Source organism: Heteronotia binoei, chromosome 4 (assembly GCF_032191835.1).
Source record: "Heteronotia binoei isolate CCM8104 ecotype False Entrance Well chromosome 4, APGP_CSIRO_Hbin_v1, whole genome shotgun sequence".
NCBI classification, from domain to species: domain Eukaryota; kingdom Metazoa; phylum Chordata; class Lepidosauria; order Squamata; family Gekkonidae; genus Heteronotia; species Heteronotia binoei.
Window position 1 is genome coordinate 158984268 of NC_083226.1, and position 27120 is coordinate 159011387.

General features: G+C 45.4%; 1 protein-coding gene across 2 annotated transcripts in view; it reads left to right on the top strand.

Moving 5' to 3' along the window:
• The window catches only part of PDZD2 (PDZ domain containing 2), a 352225-nt gene that overhangs the window by 313957 nt on the left and 11148 nt on the right, over positions 1–27120 (top strand). For both annotated transcript variants that reach the window (XM_060236112.1, XM_060236113.1), the window contains 7 exons: positions 3311–3392; positions 5320–5423; positions 6280–6451; positions 11017–11786; positions 14903–15047; positions 15642–19167; positions 21293–21410. In XM_060236112.1, the coding sequence (XP_060092095.1) occupies positions 3311–3392; positions 5320–5423; positions 6280–6451; positions 11017–11786; positions 14903–15047; positions 15642–19167; positions 21293–21410 (4917 nt within the window). The remainder of the gene's footprint in view (positions 1–3310; positions 3393–5319; positions 5424–6279; positions 6452–11016; positions 11787–14902; positions 15048–15641; positions 19168–21292; positions 21411–27120) is intronic.

Sequence of the window (27120 nt, forward strand, 5' to 3'; positions counted from 1 at the left end):
TGCAAACTGTCTGCCCATTTTGGCTTTCAGACCAATCCAGAAATAAACATTCCCAGGGTTGGAAAAAACTCCTGGGGAAGGTGAACATGGGAAGGATCCATGACTAGAAGCACCTTCCGCAAGTGGATCTTGGGATCCAACTCTGTAGCTTTTGTTTTATTTATGTAGAAATCTGGATGTTTTTATTTCCTTTTTTCTTTTCAGTTTTTTCATTAATATTAACAGGGAAAAAATACAGAAGAACCATTCATTAGAAAGTTTAAAAACACACAAAAGAAGAAAAACCATCATTAAATTGATCATTATAAACATTATCTTCTAGCTTGCTTTGTGTAACGTTTTATAGCAATGTAATGTAAGCAGTCCTGAGCCTGCCTCGGCGGGGAGAGCGGGATAGAAGTAAAATAAATAAATAAATAAATAATGTTTTCATACAGACAGCGGCAGCTCTAGGGTGTATGGCACCCCAGGCAGGCTCCCTGCCACGGCACCCCCCCACCCCTTCCTTCTGCCATACTCTGTCACGCCTCCCGCTTGCCACAACAAGTCTGCCTAGTTTGCCTCTCTCTCTCTCTCTCCGTACTGCTGCCAGCCCCCTTCCTTCCTGTCTTTCATGCCTCCCTTCCCATCCTCCTCATCCGCCATGCCTCCCTTCCAGTCTGCTGCGCTCCACCCCCCCCCCACTTGCCACTACGAGGTTGGCCCTACCGACTTTGAAGCAACCAGCAGGGGAAAGAAAAGAAAGCTGGAGGAGACTCTCCTCCTTCCTTTCCAGAACTGGAAGTGAGGGGGGAACGAAGCCTTCTCCAGCTTTCTCTTCTCAAAATGCAGCCCTGCCACCTGCCAAGAAGCCGGTAGAACTTGTCGCGGTGGGGGAAAGGGGGGTGGGTGGAGCGCAGCAGACTAGAAGGAAGGGGGATGGTGGTGGGGAGAGAAAAAGAAGTGCAAACTAGGTGGTTATCTTGGGCACCGGGAGGGGGGGGAGTCCAATTCGGCGCCCCTCTCCTCGGTGCCCTAGGCAACCACCTAGTTTGCTTAGTGGGTGAGCCGGCCCTGCATATAGAAAATAAAAAGCTTCCTCCTCCGCTTTGAAATATCCATCTTGTTTTACAGTTAATCCACATTCCTTGCACAGAATGTTTTTGTTACCAAATTACCTGGAATTCAGAGTATTTGTGTACTTCCAAAACCAATACCACAAATGATATTTTTCTTCTTTTTTCCATTATTCTAATTGAATGTGACACCAAAACCTCTTACAAACTGCTGAATGTGCTTTGGGGTTCATTCAGATCTTTTCTGTGTAAAGCAGCCCAGACTTCTGATCTGACATTGTGGCAAAGATTAATTCTTGAGAACTGCATTAGATTTATATTGGCATCATAAAACAAGAGAGTTCATTATACCTTTCAGTTCCTTTGCAATTCCTCTATTTAAATATAAATGCTGGTAACATTTCTTGGGGCAAAGTTATCCTGAGATAACGGGGTTATTAAAAAACACAGCAACAAAGATCACAGGATATTTTCTCTTTGGAAAAACAACAACGTGGATTTGATTAAAGTCTTGATTAAAGTGTACAATTTAAGCATTATACAAAGACAATTTAAAATGCAAACTTAATAATAGAAAGCTTTTTAAGGGTTCTTTTTTTAATCAACAAGCGAGATCTTATGTTAATTCACTATTCCATACTCTTATCTTTCTTTCAACATTTCATAAAGGCACCTTATATTGTGGCTTTTGATAATAACGCATTTCATTAAATAGGCTCAAACGAATGTTATTAATCAGTTGGTTCACAGCACCATCTTTAGTAGAGTTTTGCTCTTTTAAGCCCATTGTCTTCAATGGACTCCATTGGGCTTAGAACAAGTGTAACCTTGGCACTGCATTATCAGTTATCAGCACTGTTTTTATATGGACAGAACCATTTTATATTAACATAATACATTTGTCCTCTGAGTCATCCATAGCTCCATATTCTGGAGATAAAGGAAGATACATTGCACCACTTAGATCTGCTTCCTGATTTCCCCATAGCCATCTCTCTGGTCTCTACTTTTTTCTCTTAAACTATTTCTTTCAGCAGAATAACATTTGAACTGTTTCAGAAGTTGGTCTGCAGTTCAAAAGTACTCCAATAGTATCCTAGAGTCCAAACAAGATTGTCTGGGTATTAGACCAGTCGCCTATGAAGCTTTTTAGCTTGGAGAAATGACGACTGAGAGGTGATATGATAGAGTTTTACAAAAGTATGCATGAGATAGAGAAGGTAGGGGAAGAAGTACTTTTATTCCTTTCTCACAATACAAGAACTCATCAGCTCTCAATGAAATTAATGAGCAGTAGACTTAGAACAGATAAAGGAAGTCTAAAGGGTATATTTCATGAAGACTCAATTTCTGATCTTGGATTGTAATAACTGACTGATAAAAGGAAGTATTTCTTCACCCAAAGGGTAATTAACACATGGAATTCGCTGCCATAGGAAGCGGTGGTGGCTACAAGCAATGTTCCCTTTAAGCTGCAAAGTCTTGTGAGCAAAAATTCTACTTTGTGAACCACTGGCATTAAAGTTGTGAGCTACTGCATAAATTAGTGTGCTCTGGGGTCATCCTTCCTGAGCCTGAGACAGAAATGTGTGAGCTGGAGGCTAAAAATCTGTGAGCTAGCTCGCACTAACTCAGCTTAGAGGGAACTCTGGCTACAAGCATAGATGGCTTCTCAAGAGGGGACCAGATAAACACATGGAGCAGAGGCCTATCAGTGGCTATTAGGTACAAGATATAAATGGAACCAGGATTCGTTTTGTAGAAAAAGAGGTGGTGGAACTCATCCAGGGATTATTATGCAGCTGCACCTACTATTCAGTGGACAAGGTGGGAAGGAGGAGGTGGAACTGTCAGAAAGGTTCAGGAGCTCCTGTGAGCTTCTGCTGAATCCGAGGCCTGGATGGAACACTATGTCTGAGGCAGTGATGCTCTGTATTCTTGATGCTTGCGGGGGCAACAGTGGGAGGGCTTCTGAAGTTCTGGCCCTGCTGGAGGACCTCCTAATGGCACATTGGTTTTGGCCACTGTGTGACACAGAGTGTTGGACTGGACTGGGCCATTAGCCTGATCCAACATGGCTTCTCTCACGTTCTTAAGTTCATGGTATGCACTGGCAGTGTTCGCTAGAGTTGGCCCCTGCATCTCAAGGTTGTGGTCTGTACTGAGGCCCTTATAAGAACTATAAACCTTGCAGGGGTCATCTTTTGATTTCATGTAGCATAAACTTCAGTATCCATTTTTCAATTTGATATTAGGTTTCTGAACAGGAGATGGATGAAGCCATCGCACGCACCACTCAGCGAGAAAGCAAGGATGCCACATCCTCTCAAGTCACAGGTACTGGCACATGTGCTTTGTAGCATTGCATCACGTCTAGTTCTCATGAGCTACACCGTGGTTGCATAGGGCATAGTTTAGCGCTACGTGTGTTCCGTGCAAAGAAATTCCAAATGCTGTTCCCAACATCAGTTAGACAAATTAAGCAGGTTTGCTGGTACTTTACCCCAACCTGGATAGCTCAGGCTTGCCCAGGGGTGGCCAAACCTGCTTAGCATAAGAGCCACATAAAATAAATGTCAGATGTGTGAGAGCCACAAGACATGAACATCAGATGTGGGAGGAAGGAAGGAAGGAAGGAAGGAAGGAAGGAAGGAAGGAAGGAAGGAAGGAAGGAAGGAAGGAAGGAAGGAAGGAAGGAAGGAAGGAAGGAAAATAGATGGAAAGAGGGAGGAGGGAAAAGAAAGTAACTTTAATTTTAAATGCATTTTCCAAGTCACCGACTGGCTTGGCTTGGAGAAGTGATTTAAAAAGAGAAATGCTTTCTCTAAACTGGCCAATGGGGCGGCGGTGGGGATTTTGAGAGCCTCGCAATATGTGTGAAAGAGCCATATGTGGCTCCCGAGCCACAGTTTGGCCACCCCTGGGCTAGCCCAATGTTGTCAGATCTTCGAAGCTAAGCAGGGCTGGCCCTGGCAAGTGGGATGAGAGACCTCCAAGGCTGCAACTCCGAGGCAGCCAATGGAAAACCTCTTTTGAGCATCTCTTGCCTCGAAACCCTACAGGGTTACCATAAGTGGGCTGCAGTGATGGCAAAAAAGGGGGGGGGGGATGCTTACACAATATCTTACCAGTCACTTCCTCAAACGAGTAACTCAAAAGAATGGGCTATTAGCTTGTCATCTCTTTTAAGTATCCTTATAATTGGGTGCATGTCAAAGCTCTTGTAGGGTGGTAGGCAGCCATTTTGTGTCTATGCTGCAGTAATGTGTATTATTATAAAATATCCAGTCACTTGGTGCTTGGGAGGGGCAACAGTGTGAGAATTTCTAGTGTCCTGGCCCCACTGGTGGACCTCCTGATGGCACCTGGTTTGTTTTCGGCCACTGTGTGACCGAGTGTTGGACTGGATGGGCCGTTGGCCTGATCCAACATGGCTTCTCTTGTGTTCTTATTTTCAAGTAGGACTTTTAAAAATTATTTACTTCACATATTTCTTGACTTTCTTCCCGAGGGGGACCCAAAGCCACTTCTGTCCCTGTCCTCTCCTCCATTTTATCCTCACAACAACCTTGTGAGGCAGGCTTCCACAGCACAATAGGGATTCAAAGCTGGGTCTCCCAGCTCCAGGTTGATCCTTGTAGCTCATGGACGAATGCACGCGGTGGACAAACCGCTTGAATGCAAGTACCGTGGGAAAAGTTTCAGCCAGAAGGCATATCTTGCTAGGCAAGAGAGAAGCCATGATGCAGAGAAAACACTTTTAATGTTGAGTCAAGGGATGGTCTTCTTTCTGTTGGCCATTCTCTGAGAAAAGGTTCGCTTGAGTCTCCCAGGTCTTAGTGTGATGCTTTAATTGCAACACCATAAATCTCCACTCTGCAATGCAGTTTGTTCACAGTCTGTCACAACCTCACAGCCTCTGTTTATCTCACAAGACTGAAGATAAAATGGAGTGGGGAAAACCCTGTGTGTTACCTGAACTCCTTGGAAGAAGGTGTGTTTGTGGTGGGGGGCGGGGAGTAATGGTTAAGAGGAGTGGACTGTAATCTGGAGAACCAGGTTAAATTCCTGCACTCCACCACATGAAGCCCACTGGTTGACGTTGGGCCAGTCACAGTTCTCCCAGAGCTGTTCTCTCAGCCCCGCCTACCTCACAGAGTGTCTGTTGTGGAGAGAGGAAGGGAAGGAGATTGTAAGTTGCTCTGAGACTGCTTTGGATAGTGAAAAGCAGAGTATCAAAATGATCTCTTCTTCTTCTTCTTAGGGAATCTGCCCAAAAGTCCATCTCCAAGTGTGAAGTCTAAACAGAGTGAAGCCTCCTCACCTTTGAGCTGGACAATGAAACGATTTTTGGAGCCAGTGAGTCGGGTTGGTAAAAGTCTTAAAATTCAGCCGCATGATCTTATTTAGAAGGCAAAGTTTAATAATTACTCATATTGCTTGAGGGGAAAACCTGGCACTGCTTTATGTATTCACCCAGTGGTACCCATCCAGGGAATGTGGCTCAAAACTCCTCAGGAATCCCTTTTCTGCGTAGGCAGTTCAAAAATAAAAGCATCTGAATTCTGTTTGAATGCAGCAACCTCAAGGTGATACTGATGAAGATAACCCTTTGACCTAGAGGCAGAGAAGAAGTTAACATAAGATGGATTGAGTCAAGAAAGGAAGCCACAAGCTTCAGTTTGGAAGACCTGAGCAAAGCTGAATGATTTAGTGCTGGATTTTCCACAAAGGAGTGGTGCACTATGGGGGAGAGGTGGCCCCCTTCCTTCTGGGCTCTGCTCCCAAAGCGGACAGCTCTCCATGCTGGGCAGCTACCCATGGCCAGTTGACACCCCTTGGCACTGTGGCTTGTGTTGAGGGCTGACTTTCAGTAGATCACAATGAGGGAGCTGCTGCGCTATGTAGAAAACTCCAACCCAGAATCAGGTTGGAGCAAGGCTATCAGTGATAGGATGTCTTGGAGGTCACTAATTCATAGGGTTGACAAGGCTTTTTTTGTAGCAGGAACTCCTTTGCATATTAGGCCACACACCCCTGATGCAGCCAATCCTGGAGCTTACAGTAGGCCCTGTACTAACAGCCCTCTAAGTTCTTGGAGAATTGACTACATCAGGAGTGTGTCCTAATATGCAAAGGAGTTCCTGCTACAAAAGAAGCCCCGGGGCTGACAATAGGGATTCGGGTTGGGGGAATGTTCATTCTTGGTCATCCTTCCTTTCAGCAGGGATCTGTCAATTCTGAAACAGAGCTATCCCAGTACTTCCTGCAGGATGGGGCTAGCCACTTGTCGCTTTCAGAGACTACGATAACGGGCTCCAGCGACGAGGAGCAGCTGCGTCCTAAGAGCGGGAGTAGCTCCCTGGATGAAAGTTTTTCTTCTCCTGGCGTGCCAAGTAAGTGATCACCACAGAGGTGTGGCAACTGCTTCCTGTGTTGTTGTACTGCTGTTAGTGGTTTGGTGTGGTGGTTAAGTGTGCGGACTCTTTTCTGGGAGAACCGGGTTTGATTCCCCGCTCCTCCACTTGCAGCTGCTGGAATGGCCTTGGGTCAGCCATAGCTCTGGCAGAGGTTGTCCTTGAAAGGGCAGCTGCTGTGAGAGCCCTCTCCAGCCCCACCCACCTCACAAGGTATCTGTTGTGGGGGAAGAAGATAAAGGAGATTGTAGGCTGCTCTGAGACTCTGATTCAGAGAGAAGGGCAGGGTATAAGTCTGCAGTCTACTTCTTCTTACATCTTTAGATGGTCAAAACTATGAGAGGAATCAGTTTCCCTACCCCCATGGGAGTATGGGATACCTGGGAAAGGAGTGCAGAGTACTGGGGATGGAAGGGATTGTGAGGCAGATCAAGGGCTGGCTCAGCATCATGCAAGCAGAAAGGAAATATACTTAGTACTGTTTAACTTGAGCAAGCAGTTGTGCATTAGCCACAGCAGCACATTGTATTTAAATATAATTTTTAGTGAAAGAACGATGTGCATATGGAGTGATGGAATGTACAGCAGAGGAGTTCCACCTGATTTCATTAAATTTAGTTTTGAAATCGTGTTGGAAGAAATTGCTTGCATACTATGTCTCAAGAACATAAGAAGAGCCCTGCTGCGTCCAGGCAACCTGTCTCATGCAGCAGCCAGCCTGTTCCTCTGGAAGGCCAACAACAGAACGTAGAGGCCGAGGCCTTCCCCTGATGATAATAATAATAATAATAATAAATTTTATTTCTATCCCGCCCTCCCGCCTCGGCAGACTCAGGGCGGCTAACAACATTTTATGAAAACATACAATAATGGATAAAAGCCTTTAAATTTAACAATATAAAACATTAACAATAAACTTAATAACATTAAAACCAGTCTAATAAATACATGATGCCTCCTGGCTCTGGGACTCAGAGGATTAGTGCCTCTGAATATGGAGGTTCTCCTCATACATGCATGAAAAAGATGGTGTGGATACAGCCGCTTTCATTTAGCGCCAGCGGACAGTGAGGAGGAATTTTAATGCTTCTGTTTGTGCAGACACTGATGCGTCTACGGAAAAGTTCCATGGGATGTCCCTAGAGCTCTGTGTCCAATGCTTGTCGCTTCTGACATGGAAAGGGGACAGATTTTTTCAAAGCCTTTTTTCATGCTGGAAGTCTCAAAGGCACACGAAGTGGATGTCTAACACAGCCAAAGATGCTCCCAATCTTGCTTGCCTCAAAGAATGAGGAATGATCTTTTGTGATTCTCTCCCGTGGGAGACCTCCAACATCCCATAATCCTGTTTCCATGTTGCAGACATCCCAAAGAGCCAGTTTGGTGTAGTGGTTAAGAGTCTCCCAGACTCTTATCTGGGAGAACCGGGTTTGATTCCCCACTCCTCCATTTACAGCTGCTGGAATGGCCTTGGGTCAGCCATAGCTCTTGCAGGAGTTGTCCTTGAAAGAGCAGCTTCTGGGAGAGCTCTCTCAGCCCTACCCACCTCACAAGGGTGTCTGTTGGAGGGGTGCTATTGTAAGCTGCTCTGAGGTTCAGAGAGAAGGGCGGGGTATAAATCTACAGTCTTCTTCTTTGGGGGAGGCTAGTTAAGCCTGGATCCAGCTAGCCATCAAGCTATGCAGTTACCTCGGTTGCCTGCCTTTAGTCCACCAGAATCCATTGAAGGGTGAGAATCCATTAAATAAGATTATTCTCCTACAGAATAGAAAGAGGATCCAAAGCATTGTGACCTTTATGTAGGTTTTCTTTTTATTATAAAAGCATATATATCTATAAAAATAAATGGCAGGTTTTAAGGAAACATGCGTGAATAAAACTACAGCAGTCTGTCAAGCGCCGATATTTCTCAATAACCAAGTTCTTTGTTTTAAATCAAAAGTAGGTTTATTGTTAGAAACTCAGGAGCTGTACCAAGGACACAAGCCTTAGGAGTAATGACGTACACACAGTTACACAGTAGCTATATAGGATATCATCAAAGGTTACACTACAGATGCATACTTGAGTCACGGGTTCAAAGGTTACTAAGCAACTATTTTATTGCTAAGGAATTTTAGGCTATTGGAAACATCAAACCTTCTCACACTTCTTTGGAGATAGATAAGGACTGTCTGTGTGAATCCATGGGGGAGGCGACTTGAAGGTACTAATGGCCAGTCTGTAATATAAACATCTCAGGGCCAGATGGTTTTATTACTTGCCCACTGGCAGTAAATAAGGGGGGAGAGGTGAAGAGCTGATGACCTGCTCTCTACATAGAAAATGCAGTCCAGAAATGAGCGCGCTTGACATACTGCCCCCCCTAAGCCCGCCTTCTGGGTTTTGAAGGGTCAGGATCTTGTTCCTCCTCTTCCTCATCTGGGATCAGATTGCGATCCGTTCGTCTCGACCATCACCCCCACTTGCCTCAGAGATTCCTTGATCGCTGTCATCCTCATCCATGTGTGCAGGGGGGGCAACGCTAGGATTGCTTCCCTCTGAGCGGGTGCTTCATCCATCAGGCTAGTAGACCTTCTGTGGCGCCAGTCCTTTGGAGTTATGAACAATCGCTGTATGTGCAGCGGGGACCCTCTCCCAGCGGGCCTCTGCATCAAGTATGTGCCACAGAGGTTGTCTTGGGGCTGTGTCGGGTCCTCGATCCTCACCGATCGGCCTTTCTGGGTTGTTGGGGGCCTCTCCGTTATTTGGAGCTCTCTCCACCATCGCGTTAGAAAGTTTCCAATTCGGTTAAATCCCCAGATTACTCCCAAAATGTCAAACGCTGATATTTCTCAATAACCAAGTCCTTTGTTTTAAATCAAAAGTAGGTTTATTGTTAGAAACTCAGGAGCTGTTCCAAGGACACAAGCCATGGGAGTAATGGGGTACAAACAGTTACACAGTTGCTATATAGGCTATCATCAAAGGTTACACTACAGATGCATACTTGAGTCACGGGTTCAAAGGTTACTAAGCAACTATCTATTTTATTGCTAAGGAATTTTAGGCTATTGGAAACATCAAACCTTCTCACACTTTTTGGGAGATAGATAAAGACTGTGAATCCGTGGGGGAGGTGATTTGAAGGTACTAATGGCCAGTCTGTAATATAAACATCTCAGAGCCAGATGGTTTTATTACTTGCCCACTGGCAGTAAATAAGGGGGGAGAGGAGAAGAGTTGATGACCTGCTCTCTACATAGAAAATGCAGTCCAAAAATGAGCACGCTTGACACAGACTCTTTGACATTATTTCAGGCTCCTAGTTGATTCTGCCTCCTTGATTAAATAAAAAGTTCATGAAATTTTCCACAAAGATTCACAGAGCAACATGCTAGGACATTAATCAGTTTCAGCAGGCAAGATCAGCTATTCAGACAGGGACAGGGCGATCGCCTCAAACTCCACAGTCCACATTTTCAGAAATACTGATCCAGGGCCATCACATACAAAGGTAACTTTTAAGTTCTCAGTACCAGAGTGGCTTCTCAATACCAAAGTAGAAAATTGTGGATGTTCTAAGGCATCATATTGTAGCGAACCACAAGACCTGCCCCCCTCAGCCTGCAGGAGCAACATTTCAGGGGATATTTGGGGGGCTATAGTAGGAAGGGATAAGTAGGGTCCTACTCCACAGGTAGAAATACCCAGGGGTTTTTTTTGTATCAGGAATTCCTTTGCATATTAGGCCACAGCCCCATGATGTAGTCAATCCACCTGGAGCTTACAGTAGGCCATGTAATCATAGAATCATAGAGCTGGAAGGACCTCCAGGGTCATCTAGTCCAACCCCCTGCACAATGTAGGGAACTGACAGACACTTCCCCCTTAATTCACAGGATCTTCATTGCTGTCAGATGGCCATCTAGCTTCTGTTTAAAAACCTCCAAGGAAGGAGAGCCCACCACCTCCCAAGGAAGCCTGTTCCACTGAGGAACCGCTCTAACGGTCAGGAAGTTCTTCCTAATGTTGAACTGGAAACTCTTTTGATTTAATTTCAGCCCATTGGTTCTGGTCCTACCTTCTGTGGCCTCAGAAAACAATTCCACACCATCCTCTATATGACAGCCCTTCAAGTACTTGAAGATGGAGATCATATCACCCTCTCAGCCACCTCCTCTCCAGGCTAAACATCCCCAGCTCCTTCAACCTTTCTTCATAGAATTTGGTCTCCAGACCCCTCACCATCTTTGTCACCCTCCTCTGTACCCGTTCCAGTTTGTCTATATCCTTCTTAAAATGTGGTGCCCAAAACTGAACACAGTACTCCAGGTATTAAAAGCCCTGAAAGCTCTTGGAGAATTTGCTACATCAGGGGGTGTGTGGCTTAATATGCAAAGGAGTTCCTGCTACAAAAAAAGCCCTGGAAATTCCTGTCAGAGATCCAAGCCAGGATTTTGATTTTTGTTTTGTTTTGTTTTTAGCAGGGTGTGGATTCTCTGCATTTGTATACATACATTGTCTAATTTATGTATTATTCTAATGCATGTGTTCTTTCTTAGCTCCTAAAGAATCAGGCCTATGTGATTCGTCCAGTAGTGGAAACTCACCAGCTCTTATGAACAAGCACAGGGAAGCTGTTCGGCACGTGAGTTTCAGCGATAGCCCCAAAGGTGGCCGTACCGCGTTCCAGAGGCAGAGGAGGATTGCTTTCTACGATGGCGATGCCAGTGACGAAGATGACTTTGCCAAGCAAGATGGCGTCCAGTTCCAGAGAGGACCAAAGCCCAAAGGCCAGAAGAAGGCAGAGGGCAACTGTGAGGGTGTCAGGGACACTGGTCCAACGGAAGGCATCGATGCAAACCAGGAGAAAGGATTTTCCACGGAGAGCCACCATGTTCCAACCACAAGCATCTTTAGGGATTTGGTGGAGAGTGCCAAGGAGTCCCTAGTCAAACCACTGGATTCCTTGCATACGCCAGAGCATCACCTGAGCTTGAAGGACTACCGAGAGGCACAGCTGGAATCTAAGAGGTCCCCTAAACTGGAGCACAAAGCAGTCACTAGAGTTAAAAGCCTTATGAGCATTGAGTACCATGGGGTCCCGAGGCCAAAAAACGAAGAACACGGCCCTTGCAATAAGCCCGTTGGGAGGGCGCTCCCGAATATCTGGAAGAGTGAACCACAAGAGAGTCCCCTTGGGCTGAGCTGTACCGAAGTGGTTACCCTGACTCGGAATGAAAAGGAATCCTTTGGCCTGGATCTGGAAATCCATGCCACTCCCTTGCGGGTTGTGATAACCGGGCTGCGCCCTGGTGGAGCAGCTGAAAGGGTAATGTTCTCAATACTCACAATTTTGAAGTTTTCCATCTGTGTTTCTTTTCCCTGATGGGCTATTAATACTGAACAGAACTGAGATTTTGCCAGCAAATTTAACGCAGGGGCAGTGTTAAATCTGTGAGTGCAGTTTTTGTCTTCCTCCAGAGCTATTTACAAGACAATTGACTACTCCTAGGTAACTTAACCTCTGAAGAGTAAATAGAAAAACACACTGTTCTGAAATATCCTTCCTCCCCCCGCCTTTCGTAAGGGCTCCAGTGAACATTGCTGCTCAGCAACTTTAGCAGAAAGAGTGATCATATCCATGTAGCGTACAAGTCATTTAGAAGTGGGAAAGTATTAAATTTTCAAAGGCACGCAGCTTCTTGAAAGGGAAGAACAACTGGATAGCCATTTAAGTTTTAAAAATTTAACACTTGATTATTTATTCATCTCTCTTCTTAAAATCTAGATGTGATTTTCAAATTATGGCCTCCTTGAAGAGAAGCCCATCAAAATTCATTAGTATAAGATAGTGGGATAAGTAGGGCTAGCCCAAGGGGGTTTAAAATAATACAGTGATATGCGTATCTGTAGTATTAGTTACGATCGCTTGGAACGGAAGTCTCTAAGCAGCTACCGACCTGGAATCCATCTCTGGTTTTCAGCATGCCTTGATTGGTAGAGGGGAAAAGAATAATGTGAAGAAAGTTTGGCCTTCTGCTAGTTGCAGTAGTATAGGGGTGGTCAGACTTGCTTAATGTAAGAGCCACAAAGAATAAACATCAGACGTTTGAGGGAAGGAAGGAAGGAAGGAAGGAAGGAAGGAAGGAAGGAAGGAAGGAAGGAAGGAAGGAAGGAAGGAAGGAAGGAAGGAAGGAAGGAAGGAAGGAAGGAAAAAATAGGAGTAGGGGAGGGAGACATGGAAAGAAAGCAACTTTAGCTTTAAATTCATCCTCCAAGTTGCTGGCTGGCTTGGCTTTGAGAAGTGATTTAAAGAAATAAGCCGATAGGGCAGTGAAGGCTTTGAGAGCCACACAATATGTGTGAAAGAGCCACATGAGGCTCCTGAGCCACAGTTTGGCCACCCCTGCAGTAGTACATATTTTTCTTATATCCTTTGCTTGCTTGTAGTCTCTCCCTTAACTAATCTGCCAGCCTATATGGATTGATAGCTACCAAGCGAGATTTCTCTTCATACCTTCTGAATTCACAGAGAATGGCACATTCATAGGATATAAGGAATTGCCTTATGTGGACCTATCTAATGGTCCACATAGTTGAATGCTGGCTTTTCTAACTGGAAGAAGCTCTCAGCCAAAAGCCTTCCCTAGGTCATCTACCTGAGATCTTCCATCACAAGAGGCCAGGAGGTGCTGAACCACTGGGCTGTAGCCAGTTTGGTGTAGTGGTTAAGTGCAAAGACTCTTATGTGGGGGAACAGGATTTGATTCCCCACTCCTCCACTTGCAGCTGCTGGAATGGACTTGGGTCAGCCATAGCTCTCAAGGAGTTGTCCTTGAAAGGGCAGCTTCTGTGAGAGCTCTCTCAGCCCCACCTACCTCCCCCCCTGTGGTGTGGGGGAAGGGGAAGGAGATTGTGACCATTCTGAGACTCTGAGATTCAGACCGATTTTGCACTCACCTTACGCCACTCTCACGTTCGTCTTCTCAGCGCGGTTAACTTCCCGATTTCCCACTATCTGTGCCGGGGCTGCAGCAAGCATTGGTGTTTTTGAGCAGCAAACAGAAACCGCTAAAAACCAGTTTCCATTTGCTGCGCGAAAACGCCAATCCTTGCTGCAGCCCCAGTGCAGATAGTGGAAAATCGGAAGGAAGCAGCGCTGAGAAGACGAATGTGAGAGCGATGTAAGGTGAGTGCGAAATCGGTTTCAGAGTATAAGGCAGGATATAATATCTTCTTCTTCTTCTAGCTGGAAGGATCCCAAAGACCTCAAAATTCAAATCAGAGTCTTCTGCGGGTCCAAGCTCAAGAACTGCCAGTTAACCCTGTGGAATCTTAGACCACAGGATTCTTGACGGGGGATAAAAGTGGGATGGAGGGTTCCTGTGTAAATGTAAACAGTTCACTGTGGGCACTTTCCACACAAACTGAAGAATGCACTTTCAGTCCACTTTCTGTGCTGTTCAGTGATCATTTGCAAGTGGATACTGACACCCTCCTAGAAGCCATCAGGGCCCTGTGGGACTTACCGCAGTTCTGCAGGGCCTGCAAGACTGAACTGTTTTGGATGGCATATGACATCTAATAGGAGAGGGTGTTGATGCGCCTGTGCTTAGTGAGGGTGGTCTTTAGTGACGCAAAGAATGAAGGCTTGCACACAGCAGTGATAAAACCACTATATACAATTTATTTACACCTCCACTCTCCAAACCGACAGAATGCTCCGCTGCAACTCCACCATACATATCCCACACACAGTAAAGTGTCTTTGTACCTTTATACATACCATCCACCCAGGTAACCAATCAGCTTACTGCTGAGTCATGCTGACATTGTACAGGCTGATGCAATCTGGCAACCAGCCACCTTCTGTCACTTAGGTGATCTACCTGGCAGTTCTGTTACTTTCACTTCTCCCAGCATGTGCATAGAAACTGCTTGGTTTTGATTATAATGACAGAGGGCTGCCACCATATCCGGATCTATCTCGCTTTAGTACTAACTGCCTAGGATCTGTACGCGTTGAGAAAGGAAAATATTATATAATCTGCCTGAAGTTGCACTATTGCAATTTATTTGGTTGTTTTATTGTCCTAATATTGCTTATTTTTTATTGTGTATTTTATGTTGAGTCTCATAGAATGAGCGGGATATAAATGTAACGTAAATTTCAAACTGCAAAAACCAGTTGCCAAGTCCACTGAAAAGTGGATACAAATTGCATTATTTGGGATGTGTGAAAGTTCCATTAAGTGACAACACTACAGGATTACTGTTGTTCAGGGTTGGCCCAATTCACTCATCCGAGGACTGGATGCCATAGTATCTGTGTATTGTTTACTATAGAACTAGCAACAAGGAATCACAGTGTTTTATGCTTGTCTCTGGGAAATGTGTTCCTCTGAAATGGCTCCTGATTTTGTTTAATGATTGCAATTTTAACAGGCATCTATGGGAAGGATGACTGCTGGAGATGAGATCCTTTCTATCAATGGTATCCCAATCCATGAATTCTCCTACGATGATGTTTGTCAATATGTACGGGGTCTCCCCACATCTATCATGCTAGAAGTGCAGAAGTCTGTTTCTGGTAAGAGAATTACTCCCTCCACATTTTGTACTGTGGATTTTGAGTCTGACTGGGAGATCCAACGACTGAGTCAAGAGGGTGCCTTTAGTCATAGCAACTAATTGGAAAACAGAAGGAAAAAAAAATCTTACTGTTAATCTTTGGCATTAAATATTGAGAAAATATATGTATAATGGCTAAACTTAACAATAAAATCAAATCTATAATTAACATAGACGCTCTAACAGATTTTCAGGCAATATGGTTTCCAATACTGGAATATTTAAATCTTCAATTGGAGATTCCAGGTATAATAAATATATTACATTTATGGTAACAATTTAATATAACTTTTGTAAAATAATAAAATCATCATTGTAAAGTGATAGAATCATCACTGATTATTTGTCGATCGTACTCTTCAAACACTATATATGTAATATATGTAATCTTTTAAAAAACATATTGTATTATTTAGTTAATATAATGTATAACATAGAAATTTAATTTAAAACATATTTTAAAAGAGTGTTCCTTTAAAAAAAAATTAGGCAGGTGTGTTGTGTTGCTATTAGGTAACTCCACAAATAAGACAACTTTGCTTTCTTCTTTCAGCTCTGAGCAGGCTTACGAGTCTCATTGCGTCTTCAGAAGTGGAGGAGAGAGTCCAGCGGGATCCGACCAGTGTTCTCATGATTGAGGAAGAAACCAGCTTTGCCAGTCATAAAGAACCTTTGCACAGGGACGATCCGGATGACCGACCAGGAAGGGCAGAGCCTCCATCTAATGCCAAGGCCAAGGAGCAACTAACAGATGCCTTTGAAACTAACTGTGCCCTGGATAGCACTGTGGTTCCAGTTGCTGACACTGATGATTTCCTTGACAAATGCAATTTGTCAGAAGAAAAAGATTCTAAGCGTTCATTAATTGGGGCCAGATGCACCAAGGAAGAGGCTTCTGTGCTGGCAGAAGATCGTGGTGCTAATTCTCGGTCAGATCGTGTTAAGAATGACGTGCTTGAAAGGCCGCTGAATTGCACAACGGACGCAAAAGAAATCTTGGGGTTTTCTGCCCTTGATTCTATTAGCCCCAGCAAGATTTTCACTGTGAATCAAACCCGCTTGAGTAATTATTCCAGGAATTTTAGCAATCTAAATGAAGACACTTTGGCTGGAATGGAAAGCAAGAACAGCGTGGTTTCGGAATCTATGTATGCGGCTGCAGAGGATTCCAGCTCAGACACGGAATCTGTTGTTGAAGCTCCTGGTCTTTTGGGTGGTTCATCACTCTTACAATCTGCTCGTGACAATCCCTTGGAGACACATAATACTGAGTCAGACGAGGAGCAAATTGAAATTTGCTGTTTGAATAACGAGCAACATCAGGTTACTCAGCAGCTCCCATCTACTACAAAAGTATTTCATCATCCAACTGAATGGAGTCCTTCGGACCAGGTTTTACCAGCAGAAAGCATGGCAGAAGTCAGTGCCCTGGGAATATCCAATGGGAAATCCTCCTTGAAAGAACCACACTCTCCAAGCTCCAATACACAACAAGCTACTCCATCCTCCACCTTCCATTCTCCTTCTCAGGTTTCTTCACTAGGTATAGATAGGTCAGATCATGCGCTGGATAATCATGCAATTGACTCTTTCCATGACAATGTTGCCTTAAAAAAACAAGGGGGGATAACTTCTAAATATGATGCTCAAGAGGCACATTTGTGCTTGACAAAAAATGTAAATGGGTGGGACAGTAAGTTCGTCAGCAATAATACAACTCCCAAGTCAAATACAGAAAGTGATTTTGAAACAGATCCTCATTCAGCCGGTCCTCATTCTGCTTTGACAAAAAAGGGAACTGCTGATTCAACCCAGTCGAGTAAACCAGAGAGCAATCTTATGGAATGTGCATCCCAGAGGATGGGGTATGTTCCCAAATCACCCCTCCTGGCAAAATCGAAAGATCTGAGTAAGGCCGCTGTTCCTCATGACTTACCAGGGAAAAATGAAAAAGCCAACGCAGTTCCTTCATCGAAATGTTCAAACGCAAAGATCCAAAGTTCTTCTTCCAATCAGTGCAAAGGCCTTTCAGTCCCATGTAGTCTCCCCTCTTCCAAAAAACTGCATCAGGAAACTCGAGGGATTCCGCAGAAGAGTATAGCAGAAACTCTTTCAAATAACCTGCGAAACAAACCGGGACCAAAGTTAAAGGGCCTTACTATTAAAAGCAAAGCCAAGGCAAATTCAGATGCCCTTGGTGCTATTCCTGCCAAAGGGGGTGTAACTGATCAGAAAAAACCTTCTCTTCCTGTCCAGTTATCACCCAGACTTCTTACGAAGAAAGTCACGGCGCTCCGTAATTTAGCTGCACATTTGGAGCCGCATGTCAGGAGCCTTGCCTCAGGCTCTAGGGCTCTTCAGCAGGAGGAAGAGATGGCAAATAAATCCTCTTTAGCAGTACCTCAGGAATCACTGCCGAATGGTGAGAACACCACTGTGAAGAACAACAAAGGTAAATCCATTAACCATTTGGAACGAAGCGATGCAGAGGAACAAAAACAATTGCCCGTTCCAATTCAAGTTGTCGCAAATCATGAAAAGATAGAGAATGCTGACCACTTCCAAACTAGAGAAGTTCCATCCCTGACGAATGCACCTTCCAAAATGATGCCCAGGAGCGATTGTGCGAGTGACCGAACTGAGAACCATGGGATGGATAAGAATGTGCCAAATCCTGATAGATGCGAAATTAGCCCCTTAGGGACTTATGATGCCGCGTCATCTAAAAAAGAGTCTTCCAGACTTCTTCATTCACAAGCCCAGCAGGAGCAATCGGGTCAGTTAATTCAACGCAGTTTCATTGAGGTGAGACTCTCTTCCTCTCCCTTCGCGTCAACCTCATTGATTCTGCAGGAGGCTCCAGAGAAGGAAGACGGTACCAATAAGAAGATCAGCCAACTAGAGCGTGGAGTGCAGAGTTCTATGCGGAATGCCTTTGAGGAAGAAACCATACACAGTGCATTAAAACCTGTGACAAGGACTTACTCAATGCCTACTCAGTTATCGAATCATTTGAGAGAGGAGAGTGGCGCCATGAATCTGCCAGCACATCACATTCAAGATATCCTGGGCCATGCTTCAGGTGAAAAGTACTCTCCTTCAGAGATGGGTGTGCTGAAAATTGTCCATCTCAATCTGATGAATGGTCAGAACACCCAAGGTGGCAAAGAGACGCTCAACAGCATCCCAAAACCAAACACTCAGGAATTGCCCTTAACCAACGACAACAGCAGTCGCATTACAGACAAATTAAAAACATGCAGGAGGAATTATTACTATTACGAACTCAACTGGCCGCATGACCCCATTTCGTCTTTCTCTGTGAAACAGAGAATCAAATCTTTCGAGAACCTGGCCAATTTGGACCGGCCTATAGTTAAAGCCATTGACATACACTCCACTGCTCTCAACTCTAAGCTTCCCATTGGTCGGAGGCTGTCTGGCGGCATGTCTACCGTTTCGGCTACCAGTGTAAACGATGCCGTTCAGGCACTGAGACGAAGCTTGAGTTCATACTGTGAAAGTGATGGCCCAGCCTCCCCACGGATGACAAAATCGTCAACCACCTCAGCGTTAACTCATCTGCAGCAGAATTCTACAGAGAACAACAGCACAGATGATACTCCCTGGGAGGACAGTAAAAGAGATGGTGCTTTGGGAGGTCCAACCAGCTTGCAATCGTCTACCCCCAACTCCCGAAGAAGCAGGGCCTCAGGAGGGCACATTAGACACACCCCCTTATCCCGTTCCAAGATCCGGGAGCTCAGGGCTTTGAGCATGCCGGATCTCGACAAGCTGTGCAGCGAGAACTTCTCCGTGGAAACCGATTCTTCCCATTTCCAAAGCGAGCTGGAAATGGCACCTGCAGCACGGTCTCTTGGCCTTCCCATTGAAAGTGTTTCCAGCCTCAATGAATGCATGGAGCTCTCCAGCCTCGAGATGACAAACAGGCAGCGCTCGAAAGAAAGCAGTCCCTGGACCAGTGGTTCTGGCACTCCTGGGTCAGCATCGGATGAGGAACTGCTGCAGCATGAAGCCTCCCTAAATAAATTGCACTTGGAGAAGAGCTGGTCCATCAGGTTGGTTTCACCATTTGTCTCCTGTTATAGGTTAGGATCAGAACAGGTCCAAGCTTAATAGTCACGTAGCAAAACTTTGTCATAGCCCCGAGAAACATGGCCTGTGTTCAGGGCTGCTTTGGTGGTGGAAAGAGCTATCCAGTTGCAGCTGATTTATGGTGACCCTTTCAAGGCGAGAGACAAACAGAGGTGGTTTGCCATTGCCTACCTCTACTTAGCATCCCTGGACTTCCTTGGTGGTCTCCTAAATGGCCACCTGACAGCAATGAAGATCCTGTGAATTTAGGGGGAGGTATTTGTGAGTTCGATCCTGGCAGAAGCTGGGTTCAGGTAGCCGGCTCAAGGTTGACTCAGCCTTCCATCCTTCCGAGGTCGGTAAAATGAGTACCCAGCTTGCTGGGAGGGCAGGGGGAGTGTAGATGACTGGGGAAGGCAATGGCAAACCACCCCATAAAAAGTCTGTCGTGAAAACATCATGATGTGATGTCACCCCAGAGTCAGAAACGACTGGTGCTTGCACAGGGGACTTCCTTTACCTTTTTATTTTTGAGTTTCCTGCATTGTGCAGGGGATTGGACTAGATGACCTTGGAGGTCCCTTCCAACTCTATGGTTCTATGACTAACCAGGGCTGACCCTGACTAGCTTCCCAACTGTGATGAGCTTGGGCTACTCTGGGTCATTTGATGGTGAAAAGTGCCATCGAGTCATAGCTGATTTATGGCATTCCTGTAGGCTTTTCAAGGCAAAAGACAAATGGAGGTGGTTTGCCATTGCCTGCCTCTGCGTAGTGACTCTGGACATCCTTGGTGGTCTCCCATTCATGCACCAACCAGGGCTGATTGACTTATCTTCCAAGATCTAATGAGATTGGGCCATTCTGGTCTATCCAGGGCTGGGGCTGAGGCTGCCTTGCTGTGTTAAATCTGGCCCAGAAATTTTGGTTCTGCAGCCTACAAGTTTGGGGAAGTGTGCACACTTTCTTGTTTTTGTGAATAATGAATTAAGCAGTTTTTGTAAGTAACACATTCTGAGTGTGTTAGGCATGGGAAGAAGCAAGGGTTAGGGAGAGCACCTTGGCTTCTGAAAATGTCTTTCAGATGTCTGGTTTCTATGTAGGGATGGGTACAAGCAAGCCCACAAACAAAATTTCTTCACAGATTTTGGCGGGTTCGTGGTTCACGAAGCAATTTTATGAACTGAAGAACCACCACAAACTTCCACGAATTTTGATGCAGTTCATGGCAGTTCAGAGAGAGCAGAAAGCAGGGCTTTATACTTTAAATGGCTCACAAATTGATACAAACCAGTTCAGTTTACAAACCATCATATCAGTTTGTGACACTGTAAGACATTTTTAGTAAGAGGCAAGAACAGGAATCTCTTCCAAGACTCCTTCTGAGACCAGTGCATACAGAGGAAGAAGAAGATATTGGATTTATATCCCACCCTATACTCTGAATCTCAGAGAGTGGTCACAGTCTCCTTTACCTTCCCCCCCACAACAACAGACCCCCTGTGAGGTAGGTGGGGCTGAGAGAACTCTGACAGTAGCTGCCCTTTCAAGGACAACTCCTACGAGAACTATGGCTGACCCAAGGCCATTCCTTGGAGGTTTTTAAACAGAGGCTAGATGTCCATCTGACAGCAATGAAGATCCTGTGAATTTAGGGGGAGGTATTTGTGAGTTTTGTGCATTGTGCAGGGGGTTGGACTAGATCAGGGGTGGCCAATGGTTGCTCCCCAGATGTTTTTTGCCTACAACTCCCATCAGCCCCAGCCAGCATGGCCAATGCCTGGGGCTGATGGGAGTTGTAGGCAAAAAACATCTGGAGAGCTACCATTGGCTACCCCTGGACTAGATGATCCTGGAGGTCCCTTCCAACTCTATGATTCTAAGTGAAGGTGGGAATTCAGACCTAGCAATCGTATGGTTGTTTCAAGTCCCTGTCTTGTCTGAAAGAGGCTTTTAGTGAATTGTGCCCTACCAAACCCAGTATCTCAAGAAAATGTAAATTGCTCCATGTGTTAACCATATCTCCATTCAATGGGTGAGAGTGTTTGAATTGTTCATGTTATTACCATTGAACGTACAACATTTCTCCCCGGATTTATATTTGTTTTAGCTTGGATGAACTCTTGGTCTCCACTCTGGATCAGCAGAAGCTGCAATCTGTTTTGTCTTCAGTGACAACAAAGTGTGATGTTTCTTCTTTACTCCAGGAGGCCAAAGCCCAAGCACAGGTAAGCCTCGGCCAGACCAAAATGAAAACAATCCCCGATGTTTTCTGTAGAAATGATGAGTGATGGTTTAAAGGAAGACAGTCCCAGTGCAGTCACAAGAACACTTTCCTGGAAACCAGTCCCCTCCCCCTCAGGATTGCTCTTTATATCTATAGTTTCATCTTGTGTGATCAGTCTCAGTGACAAAGTGGGGGGGGCTATAATTAAAGGGGGGCTACGGGACTGCCTTTCTCCGCATGTTCCCCAGAGAGCACTGCGTTCAGGGACACAAAACCTACTGTCCATCCCTGGGCCAAAGGAGGCCAGGCTATGCTCCATACGGGCTAGGGACTTCTTGGTGGCAGCACCAGAAATGTGAAATGCCCTCCCGGAGACCATAAGGGCCCTCTACTTTCTGCAGGGCCTGCAAACTGAATTGTTTTGACAGGCCTTTAACATCTAAACCAGGAGAGGACTGCCACCCCACATCGCTAAAGAGCTACGATTGTTATAGGATCACTACCAGGAAAGAAAGAGCCCACCTATATCAAAGTTTGTACAGCATCATGGAATGTTTTTAATTGTAATTGTGTTTTATTGGTTTTAAATTGTAATTTAAATGTCTGAACTGACTGATGGCCACCCTGAGTCTGCTTGCGGAGAGGGCGGGATAGAAATTTAAAGTAATAAATAAATAAATAATAAAGAAAATACATATTTCCACCCCCAATCTCCCACATAAAGAAGGGCACAAGTATGGTAATTTGTTTGAATTTCAGATGAGTTGATCTGGGGGACTAATTTCTTAACTTCTTCCTATTATCCCAGTACCCTGACCTGGACAGCCCAGGACAACCCGACCTTGTCAGAACTCAGAAGCTCAGCAGGGTCAGCCACGGTTATGCCTTGGATGGGAGATCATCCAGGAAGCCTGGGGCTACTTTGCGGAGACAATAGCAAACCACCTTTCTTTGCATTTTGCCTTTGAAATCCCTACAGGGTCAACGTAAGTTGGCTGTGACTCAATGGCACTTTCCAACACCCTTATCACAGAACCCAAAGTCGGATCAATGAAAGCATAACAGGAGCCACAGGTACACAAGCGATTGGCCAGACCCTTTGTTGCCCTCGTATGTTGTGGCCCATGATCAGTACTACCCAAGGCTCTTTTTTTAGCAGGAACTCCTCTGCGTATTAGGCCACGTCCCCCTGATGTAGCCAATCATCCTGGAGCTTACAGTAGGCCTTGTACCAAGAGCGCTCTAAGCTCTTGGAGGATTGGCTACATCAGGGGGGCATGGCCAAATATGCAGAGGAGCTCCTGCTAGAAAAAGAGCCCATGTGCTGTTCCTGGGCGCAGCCAACCTCCCTAGCTTAGGCTGCCATCCGTCTTCTTCACCATCTCTACACAGTCACCTGCAGGGGGTTCTGTGCCTGCAGAGGAGTTGATAAGGCCAGGGGTGGAATTCTAGCAGGAGCTCCTTTGCATACTAGACCACACACCCCTCATGTAGCCAATCCCCCAAGAGCTTACAAAAAGAATCTTGTAAACTCTCAGAGGATTGGCTGCATCAGGGGTGTGTGGCCTAATATGCAAAGGAGCTCTTGCTAGAATTCCACCCCAGGATAAGGCTCACCCAGTTTTAATGCTGTCAATATCTGTCAGTGTTCAGATCCAGCTAAGGAGATCTATTTCAGTCAAGCATGCTGGAAAGAGCACCTGGCTGTAGAAGCTCTCTGTATAAATTGCATTGATTTCAAGGAGATGTCCATTTGAACATGTGCCCGAATTGGTATTCTGGCGTTCTCATTCACTGGAGCTGAACTAGGGTGCTGTTCTTTAATCTCAGGCTAATAGAAGGAAGCAAGCTAGGAATATTTAGGAACTGGTGGAACTTCTTCCCATTCTTATTCCTCACTAACCCAAACTCCAATGCTGAAAACTATGTAGTCAATTTATTCATTTTAGCTCCCATGGCCAGACTTCATGAGCTGTTATGTAAAATATATATGAGGCCAGGGGTGAAATTCTAGCAAGAGCTCCTTTGCATATTAGGCCACACACCCCTGATGTAGCCAATCCTCCAAGAGCTTACAAAAAAGAGCCTTGTAAGCTCTTGGCGGATTACTACATCAGGGGTGCGTGGCCTAATATGCAAAGGAGCCCCTGCTAGAATTCCACCCCTGTATGATGCAAAGCTTCAGTATGCATAAGGATTTCTGTCAAACCACAGTTCTAAATAATTCAGATATATTTTTGTTGCCTTTGTTAAAGTATTCCAAGTCCATCGTCCAAACAGACTTATTTAGTTTAAGTTAGAAAGTGAAGAGTAATTTCTGATCTTTCAGGCAGACGTACAGAATGGGTGACGCACAAAAGCGGGGGTGGGGTGGAACAGCAAACATGTTCTTCATTTAAGCAGAATTGAAGACTGAGACGACTCAATTTCCTGAAGGCAGCTATTAGATACTGTCTTTGCAATGGCTAGCAGCTTGGTGCTTCCTCGAGAGGAGGTGTATCCGTTCTCCCCATCAGGCCCCTCCTAAAGCTTTACATCAGTCAGGCCCCAGGACCCTTCGCCCAGTTTACAGCAAACGAATTGTGCTGCTTTTCTCAAATACCTGCAATCAAATTCTAGACGCAGACATGAAAAATAGGACCGCTTGCTGCCTGATGTGGCTTGCCAGTTGGATGCTGGCCAGACAGTCTTTCCACAGTCCCGAGTTAAGAACACAAAGTTGTTCCAAACCATGATTGAAGACAAACACACTAGCTGGAGAAGGAATCTGGCAAACCAGGTTTGAGCTTCCTTCCTCAGGACTGAGGGTAGCAGCTAGACTCTCTCTCTACAGTTTGGTGTAGTGGTTAAGTGCATGGACTCTTATCTGGGAAAACCAGGTTTGATTCCCCACTCCTCCACTTGCAGCTGCTGGAATGGTCTTGGGTCAGTCATAGCTCTCATAGGAGTTGTCCTTGAAAGGGCAACTTCTGTGAGAGCCCTCTCAGCCCCACCCAACTCACAAGGTGTCCCTTGTGGATGGAGAAGATATAGGAGATTGTAAGCCACTTTGAGTCTCTGATTCAGAGAGAAGGGCGGGGTATAAATCTGCAGTCGTCTTCTTTCTGTGGGAACAAAATCTCTGATTTTCAGGGTTGGTTTCCACTCCAGGGGTCTGTTGTGGAGCACTTGGCTTCGCGCATGCCCAAGGTGTTGGTGCTCAAGACCCAGAGAGTTGCTGCCAGTTAGAATAGCAAATATAGTGCTGAATTGACCAAAGATCTGATTTTGGTGCAAGGCACCTTTATATGTTCAGATGAGGAGGAGGAGGAGAAGGAGGAATCCTGAGTTTGACTAAAGATTACAGAGTAGGTCATTCTGCTTGGTCTGGGAGAGATGCTGTCACCTTCAGCCTGAAAAAGAAAGCTGGGTTTACTGCCAGTTCCCATTTTCATCACACACCTGTCTCAGGCACCCTCCTGAATTTCTTTCTGCACCTTGCCCAAATGTTCTGATTTCTGCTGATAATCTTCTACCATTAACCATTTTGCAATGAGTCCAAAATGCTGTGGATTTTAAACGCTTGTTATAAATCCCTTGGTTTCGTGAAAGGGCTTTATCTCCAGCCACGTGTTTTTCCTGTTGAATGTGAAGTAATTTGTGATCCCGTGATTAAACTGGATGTTCTAGAAATCCATGTGGGGGATCCATCCGTGGATGATTCATAAGCATTACTGTACTTAAAAAATGTTTTCAATTTTCCTGTTGCTGCCAATGAGCTCTAAGATGTAGACACCTGGCTAACATGTTTTTCTAAAAACTCTTAACTTATACAGCAGTTTCAGGGCTAACTACTTTTTTTTTTTTGTACAAATGGATCACTGATGTTGGCCTTGGCATCTTTGAAAAAGAAAAGCTGCTTGCTGTGTGGAGGGAGATTAGATTTTAGATGGAGATCAAGTACATGCAAAGAACCCTTTCCTCAGATGTTGTTTCTCTGCTCACGTTCCTCCATAGGCATCAGCCCACTGTCACCCATTAAGGAATTCAAAACACAACCTTTTGAGCTATGCAGGGAAATCCACATGGGGTGATTAGTCGGAGCAGAGGTATGGGTGTTGGGGGCAAGGTTAAGCATTCTGTGTTCATCCACTCCAACCCCTCCCCCTTGGCTACGTTTCCTCTCAAAAAAAGGTGGCATCAGTACAGATGTAAATAATTGCACTAATTAAGGAACCAAGGATAAGAACATAAGAGAAGCCATGTTGAATCAGGCCAATGGCCCATCCAGTTCAACACTCTGTGTCACACAGTGGCCAAAAAACCCAGATGCCACCAGAAGATCCATCAGTGGGGCCAGGATGCTAGAAGCCCTCCCACTGTTGCCCTCCCCAAGCACCAAGAATACAGAGCATCACTGCCCCTCTGAGCTTTTAATTCATGGCTGCTGTAAGATTAAAAAACAAGTGGAGATTCCTGTACACCACTCTGGGCTCCTTGAATGAAAGGTGGCAAAAATATCTAGTAGATATAAAGGTTCTTTTACCTCAGCAATGGTCATGCAAATGGCTTGATTGGGGGTCCCCAAAGCGGTACCTGTGGTGCAGAGTGGTAAAGCTGCGGTACCGCAGTCCTAAGCTTTGCTCACGATCTGAGTTCGATCCCAGCGGAAGGTTTCAGGTAGCCAGCTCAAGATTGGCTTAGCCTTCCGTCCTTCCGAGGTCGGTAAAATGAGTACCCAGGTTGCTGGGGGGAAAGAGTAGATGACTGGGGAAGGCAATGGCAAAGGAAAAGGAAAAGGAAAGGTCCCCTGTGCAAGCACCAGTCATTTCCAACTCTGGGGTGATGTTGCTTTCACAATGTTTTCACGGCAGACTTTTTATGGGGTGGTTTGCCATTGCCTTCCCCAGTCATCTACGCTTTCCCCTCAGCAAGCTGTGTACTCATTTTACTGACCTTGGAAGGATAGAAGGCTGAGTCAACCTTGGGCTGGCTACCTGAATCCAGCTTCCGCTGGAATCGAACTCAGGTTGTGAGCAGAGAGTTCAGACCACAGTACTGCTGCTTTACCACTCTGCACCACGGGGCCAACGCTAGGCAATGGCAAACCACCCCATAAAAAAGTCTGCTGTGAAAACGTCATGATGGGACGTCACCCCAGAGTTGGAAACGACTGGTGCTTGCAAAGAGGACTACCTTTACCTTTTTAAAGTGGTACCTGTGGGCACCCTGGCATCTGCTAACACCTTTCCTGGTACCCACTAAGTGCTCTTAGAAAGCAGGTGGGACCAGTTGGGGCTTTTGTCCAGGAAGTTTTCTTATTGGCCCTCGGAGGGGCAGATTTTCAAAAACATTGCTGTGGCAGCAGCAGCTGCCACCACAGCACAAGGATCACTGTGTGACTGATGGCCAAGCCATGGCAGTCTTTTCATGGCTGGCTCCGCCTCCCGTGGCAGTGATTTTGTGGCTGTGCCCACTGCACTGTATCCAAATTCCAAATGTGCCCACAGGCTCAAAAAAGACTGAGATTTTTATTCCCGTTGTGTACAGTTTTTTGTAAGCAAGTGCCACAGCCAGGGTTGGAATTCTAGCAGGAGCTCTTTTGCATATTAGGCCACACACCCCTGATGTAGCCAATCCTCCAAGAGCTTACAAAAAAGAGGCTTGTAAGCTCTTGGAGGATTGGCTACATCAGAAGTGTGTGGCCTAATATGCAAAGGAGTTCCTGCCAG